This window comes from Sinocyclocheilus grahami, unplaced genomic scaffold, assembly GCF_001515645.1.
Source record: "Sinocyclocheilus grahami isolate Dianchi unplaced genomic scaffold, SAMN03320097.WGS_v1.1 scaffold58.1, whole genome shotgun sequence".
Lineage (NCBI taxonomy): Eukaryota > Metazoa > Chordata > Actinopteri > Cypriniformes > Cyprinidae > Sinocyclocheilus > Sinocyclocheilus grahami.
Genome location: NW_015505237.1, coordinates 1,466,964 through 1,474,343, shown reverse-complemented (window position 1 = coordinate 1,474,343; position 7,380 = coordinate 1,466,964). Strand labels below are relative to the sequence as shown.

Below are 7,380 nucleotides of genomic sequence, written 5' to 3'. Positions count from 1 at the left end.
TTTCCCGTAAACTCCGTGGACAAAGCAGCATTGCGATTAAGAACACTTCCTTTAGGTATTACATGGAGCGAAGATGAAAACAAAATGCCATCGAATCGTTTCTGAAGACAGTCAGAACCCTTTAGAGGTACATGTATATAATTCATTCATATATCCATTTGTATAATTCCCTTAGCACTCTTTTAAAACCTCCCAGCTTTTCCGCCCTGTTTTCACTCAAAACTAAACTACTCTGCTGCTGTGTGCACATGAGACTGTTACTGAAAACTGTGCTTTATGCTGGACAGTATTTATTTATCGCAAGTTGTTCAAATCGCGGTATTCTAGTATGGTTTTAATGATAATTAAAAGATGAAACGGTAATACTAACCATGGGGAATTTTATCATGATTTATCGTCAAACCGGTAATCGTTACATCCCTAGTATGAGTAAATGTTTATTGCAGGGCACAAGATAGTAATAGTAGTAGTAGCCTAATTCATAGTAATAATACATGGCTCAAAACAAAGTCCCCATGAAATCAAAATTAAAGTTTTTTTGGGTGTTAGTATCAATATGTTTTTAAGTCTTAAGGTTATCTATAAGGCAGTGTGCTGCAAAACAGAGACAAAATTCACATTTAGAAGATATAAGCATTCAAAGCTTGCAGTTCGTCACTTCCGCCAAAACGGCTCAACGATTCTTTTGACGTCACATCATACTTCAGCTTCTCATCAAACTTTGTCCAATCAAACGCTCTCTAGAATCCGAGGCGCCCGCCCCCTACACTATAAAATAGATGCTGAAGCTGTGGCTGAAATGGGTCACTTGTCCACAGAATTAGTATTTTCTGTACAGTGAATGGCACGTAGTGCACTATATAGGGGACAGAGAAGGATTCAAACTGTGTAAATATGCTTTCCATTGAGGAAAAAATAAGTCTGGTTTCGTGCTGTGTCAGGCTAACCACCGCACCGCACACACACTCTGCTCCGGTCCAGAGACACGATAGCACGGAGCGGATCACATGCGCGAGTCGGCGCAGACCACAAAATGTATCGGAGCTATTTCAATTCTACACAGAATGCTTTATTTTATAGCAATATGGATGAGATTGTGGCTGGCATACCCTGTCAAATGCAGCTTTATGGCGCTCAACGGCTCTAGCCCAAGCTGTGAAATAAACGAACGCTATTGGCCATTTTAAAAAGGGGCGGGGCTGCTTAAAATGTCCCACCCTGTCTTTCTGTTTCAGTTAAAATGACTTGAGTAACGCTGCGTGTTTCTAAGCATTTCAGGGAACCTTCAAAGTCCCCCTGTAGTCAAATGTTATCCTTTAAAACTCATCTTTGATCATCAAAACGACATATTTAAATGTTTTTTTTCTTGTGAAAATAATTTTCTCATGCCTTAAAATAGCTTGAATGCAACTCTACACCCTTGCCCTCATTTACTATACGCGGATCTATGAATATGCAAATTAGCCTGATGCTTCAAGCTTTATATAGACTGTTGCAATGGGTGCACGCGCCTGGCCCGAAGTTAACTTCCGATCTGTGTTTGTTTATCAGTCTGGCTATGCACCGGCTACAATATCAAAACTGATGGATTTTCCAAAAGGCTTGGTTGAATAAACATGAGCACATACTGCACGTTTAAAAATCAAAAGGAGGTGCGGGTGTTTTTATAACATTGTATTTCTGAAGAAAAATTTTCAATGTCATTTTCATTTCATCTTGCACGTCATATGTCTGATAAAAGTAGCGTTTGTGAGTTCAGTGCTGCTTTGTGTACAGCTGTTACTGGGGAAGCCTCTCTTTTTGTTCCGTCCTCCACGCTGTGACACCTCACAAAAGACTATTTTTAACCAAGCAGCGCGGAGAGCCGCTTTAGAAACATGCCGCAGCTGGCTGATAAACAAGCACTGACTAGAGCGGCCGCGATCAGCTTCGGTGGCCGTGGAGCCGTAATGCGCCGCAGACACGTGCAGCGAGGCGCAGATCAGCTCTAACATCACTGAATCTGCTGTTAAAAATGAACCATCCATTCATCATATCATCATGCAAAACATACACGACAAACAGCAAATTTTTCATTGTTTCTCGAAACGTCATAACATTTCCACACCGGCGATGACATGACTGCGGCTCCAAATAATTTGTGTCCCCACGCATCATGTACGACGTCACGCGTTGACGTCATCAAATTGCGATCGGTTCCTGAGATCGGCCAAGTTGGTGAGTACCGATCGAGTCATAAAATATGATTATTGGTCGATACCGATCTCCAGCCTATCGATCGGAGCATCCCTAGTGGATACTGTAACATTTGTTAAATTTACTTACTTGATGTTGTGTCTTCAAAATGCCTTGACGACTCAAATGCAGCCAAGTTTGTGATTCCAAATCGCGCCCGCGATTATACGCGTGTGACGTGCGGATGTCAATGTGGGAGAGGTGCGTCTGACTCCGGGGTACTTTTACACTGTTGCCGCCGATTATTCAAGTTAGCTAAATACAAATAAGCGCTAACAGTACATGACGTCGTGAAAATGGGGGGGAAATATTAACAGTTAGCAAAACATCTACAGAAAAAATATAACTGTTACCGGATTAACCTGGCTGCCTTCTCACTAGACCCTCTGCTTTGCAGCACAGTTAATGATATGCTAAGGATAGGATCCCTTGACGAGATTGGTTATTGAATTTTGTGATGTAGCAAAAAAAAAAAACGTTTCAAACTGTGTTTCTGTGACTGCCTTGGGGAAACTACAGTTTTGAGAAAATACTCCGCAATGGTGTTGATAAATGGATTGGCACATGGTTTGTCTAAAAGCATATTAAAAACACCACATAGACAAATAAACAAACTTGATTTTCACCACAGGGGGACTTTAAGCACCTTCTCAAAACAGTTCTGAAGCTTTTTGTTTTGTTTGTTGACAGACACCAGTGTTTTCCCGGTAACAGCTGTAATCAAATAAGCGCTACGCTCACAAACGCTACTTTATCAGGCATTACAGGAAAGACGAAATGAGAATGACATCAAAGCTTTTCTGAAGAGGGTCTTTTCATAGATACTAGGGCTGCACGATATATCGAAATATCGCAAATGTAAATATTGCAATATGCATATTGCAAGGGCGTGCGATATCTGAATCATTTTAATAGGCTACTTAAATCAAAACGTTGCAAAAGGTCAACGTTTTAGTTCGACACATAGCAGAGAATTGCTTGATGTTAAAAAGAGTTAAGTGCAATAAGTTGCAGAAAACAATTAAATATTTTAAAATATAATTGAAATTGATTTTACACACTAAGCAATATCATATCGCATATCACATTTTTCTTCAATATCGCACAGCCCTAATAGATACATTCATATAAAAACACCCGCAGTGCATTTTGATTTTGAAATGTGCAATGCTCAGTTTATTCAACCAAGTAGAAGTCTTTTGGGAAATCTATTTGTGGCAGTCAGTTTTGATATTGTGAAAATAAATCAATGTATGGGAAATACTGGACACTAATAGAAGTCAAATAGCCATAATCTAAATTATAAAAAAAATGGATCATTTTAACTCCTATTATACAGCGGTGTAGTGTCGTCCCGATTACGTCAGACGTCATACGCTCACTGCATGTCATGACAACAAATGTCACACAGGAAAACGTTAAATATCTCTTCCTTCACTTTCAATTCGGACCATCTCCAAAAAGACATCAACTTAACAAATGAGTTAAAAGTTTAACATGCCTTTATCAAAGTAGGAAATATAATTAGTGCTCTTGAAATACGAAATGGAGGCGGGTCCGGATTGAATTCCATCCGGGTCCGGACCGGACTTTGAGAAATGCTGAGCTAAGCCAAGAACATTGCGCTTTTAAGACACTGGGATGCTTCCAAAAAATCCTCCATAAACCACAGTAATTATAAGCTAAGTTGGTCTTTTTGAGGAAACCTGCACCATGAAGCCGGATTAGCTGGCTAGCCAGGTAAGATTCAGTTTAGTTTGCACCAATCCTGGGTTTTAGGTTCCATGAAAGTGGCTTGGCTTTTAGCGCCATTCATTGCCTTAGTAACTTACACTCCACGGCTCCACTTGTGACTGCACTGATTGCGCAAGATAACTTATTTTATTTGTCCTTTCATGAACAAGTACTTTTTTTTTTAATTGTAAATGCATTTAAATTCATCAGATTCTTCAATCTCTTAATCTTTAGCAAAAACTTTAACCTAGGCTTGTGATTGGCTGTTTGCCAGTGATGTCACACGCGCGCCACAAACTCAGGATCAAAGTCCGAGTTGACAGAAAGTTGATGATCAGCATCATGGTACCAACAAAGCCGGATTGGAGTGGTTTGGTTTTGTCAACTCTAAACTAATCCTGTAACTCTGAATTTGTTCAACTACTATCATGGTACAGGCCCCAGGTCCCAAACCAAAAATAATAATAATAATAATAATATGTACTATTAACTTACGCTTGTGGCTGACTGTAGTAGCTGTCATAGGATTCATAGCCTGCCTCTGTGTAGCTCTCGTCATAAGGCTGAAGAAAAAAAGAAAAAAATCAATCCATAGCTGCATAAACTTTGAAGATACTAGTGCACTCAACATCTTCAAAGCAAATTCAGAAAATATCTAATTAAGAAACATACATATTCTTCGTATGAGTCTTGGGTCGGAGGGTGCGGGGGTGGTGGAGGGGGCATCCGCTGAGACGCAGGGGCGGGTGGACGGGCACGGTTGGAAGCTGCTCCTCTGGGCAACTGGGCTGATGGTCCTCCTCTACCTGCAGGTGCTCCCCTTGCTGCTCCACCGCGAGGGGGTCCGCCACGACCACCACGTGGGGGCATACCACGACCCCTGCAAAGGTTAAAAGCATTAGGTTCTCTCTGCATTAATATCAGTTTTAGAATCTGAATGCAAATCCAGCTGAAACTAAGTCACAATTAATCTTTTTAAAAAGATCCATGCATTAGTGTGGTTACCTGGGTACTCCAGGAGGAGGAGGACCTCCACGGCCTCTGATTGGTGGCCCTCCTCGGCCTCTGCCCCCGTGTTCCTGACCACCGTTTAGAAACTTCATCTCCATGAATTGCTCCTGGCAAATCTCATCCATCATGTCCTGTGAGACAGGCACATAGCTTAATAGCATGACACTTTCATCACATCAGGACATGCAAATTGTAGCTTTCCATAAAATTAAAGAGTTGGACAACAGCATGAGAAACCTAGACTTGCATAGCTCACATGAGGCCATTAGCACAGCGCACAAAGGTTAGTCATCGACAGTGGAAACGCACACACTGTTTAGTGAAACCTTTCAGTCACTTAGTTTAGAGACAGAAGTGAGCTTGAAAACAACCGACTTATTAAATATTAATCTGCTGCCACAGGCAGAGCAAGTGGAGTTACAAACCAACAATGCAGGCGGTTTGGACTTAAACAATGGTCCACTTAATTCATAAATCATAGCACTATAAACAGAAAGCTTAGACAAAACACAATATCAGCACTTCACTGCAATGAACATGATCTCTGGGCTGCCCTTCTTGAATCTAGAGCAGATTTCTGAGTACTTACAGGGAACAAGAACTTTTTGATCTCCTCCATGGCATGAGCCATGCGCACATATGCCTCAGGAACAGGAGCAAACACCTCAATAAACACATGAAGCTCCATGGACAAGTGTGCATACTTTGGTTCTCCACTTTTCCTCAAGCCTTCCTCCTAAAAAAAAAAACACAAAGCAGTTCAGCAGATCCAGCTTACCCCTTAGTTTGTCATTTAACCTTCATTCACAAAGCAAGACAACCAGAATGTGATGTATCAAATAGCCTAGAATCATCTTTTTATTCCTTTAGAGATGTTAGAGCTATCCTAGAAATCCAGCAAGAAAAGTGGGTGCCCCTGGTAAAGTCGTTCATGCAAAAATCATTCAAACTTTTAAAAAGAACCTCAATAACACTTTACCTTGGTTTTGTCCCTCATGGATCCTTTCCCCAGCACAGAGATCTTAGCGCCAGTCTCCTCCTGCAGTCTCTTGATTGTGTTCCCCTGCGGTCCAAGGATCTTTCCAACAAAGTTGAACTGCACAAAGCAACAGAAAATTAAATATTAAACCCACATCGTTTGAAGAATTCTACAGTGCCTCACTTAGCCTGACTGAAGTTGTTTTCAAGGACTAAAAACTCAATAGTTTTGATCTTCTGAACAGGACCAGATTAAATGGAATGCATAGAGATCAAAGGCCAGAGTCGAGCACTGTTCGACACCAAAGCGAGGGGTAACATTAGGCAGTCTGGGAACACGCGCATGAGGACACTCAACTAAAATGGGAGGGGAAAATAAATAAATAAATAAATAAAAATCACACTCGGGACACAACAAAACATCTGTTTCTTTGCACAAAACCAAAGAGAAGCGCCACTCGAAAAAAAACAAAGAGCTAAGTCCAACATTTAAAATTAAAGTAACTCTCAGCAGGGAGAACAAAGAGTTTGATGATGAATACATTTTAGGGATGGGTCACGATTTTCGAATATTCGATTTATTAATAGAATAACGACTAGGCCGTGCGATTTTTTTGGAGACAATAATTTTCTCTGTTTTCGGTGCTGATGTGCTGGACGCGTTCATGTAAGCAGAGGGTGGCACTGCCAATTAAAAGCTGTCAAAGATAACAGAAGAACACCACATTGTCTCACGCTCATACTGTAGATTTGAGTCAAGATTTAACCGCCAAATGTTTTTCTCAGCGGCTGATTTCCTTCATTCTAGCAGTGGCCCGCCCGTGACAAAACGAGCTCGGGCCGAAAGTAAATACACTGAGTGCGGACCTGCTACACGTACAACAGCTTGCAGCCGAGATCGGCCCATCGAGAAAAAGCCGTCTGTCAGCCAGAAGTGTTTTGTAGCGTCAGCTCGGCTCTGGCCTGTTAGCTTCTCACCGATGTCTCAGAATCTCAGGAATCGGCCCAAATGTGCTTCTATCTGGGTGTTCTCTGCAGCCGGACTAAAATAGTGAACAGATTGCACTCTCGTCTTCATCCCGAACATGTGGACATGCTCAGTTTTTTGAATAAAAATATGAGATAGGTTATGGTTATGAAGACAGGCGTTAAAATTAATGTTCACAATAGTGCCTTCATTCAGGCTGTTTTTAGACCGTCATTAATGGCTTGAGGTGATATTCATGGATGAATTAATCACACTTTTGATTTTCTTTTTAAAATTGCAATTAATGTTCATGCTCATTTTTGAAATGGAAATGTCCTAGCCTTATGAGCAGTTTATGCTAATCGACGGACCGTTATGTTAATAAGTGCCGTCACTCAGTTATATTATATTAATATGTTTCAGCACGTTACAATCATTATATGGCTTGAGTTAAG

General features: G+C 41.0%; 1 protein-coding gene across 2 annotated transcripts in view; it reads right to left on the bottom strand.

Moving 5' to 3' along the window:
* Positions 1-7,380, bottom strand: part of LOC107584277 (KH domain-containing, RNA-binding, signal transduction-associated protein 1-like) — a 19,267-nt gene that overhangs the window by 7,494 nt on the left and 4,393 nt on the right. For both annotated transcript variants that reach the window (XM_016270834.1, XM_016270835.1), the window contains exons 3-7: positions 5,960-6,076; positions 5,570-5,716; positions 4,975-5,111; positions 4,642-4,849; positions 4,465-4,532 (exon numbers count right to left, since the gene is read on the bottom strand). In XM_016270834.1, the coding sequence (XP_016126320.1) occupies positions 4,465-4,532; positions 4,642-4,849; positions 4,975-5,111; positions 5,570-5,716; positions 5,960-6,076 (677 nt within the window). The remainder of the gene's footprint in view (positions 1-4,464; positions 4,533-4,641; positions 4,850-4,974; positions 5,112-5,569; positions 5,717-5,959; positions 6,077-7,380) is intronic.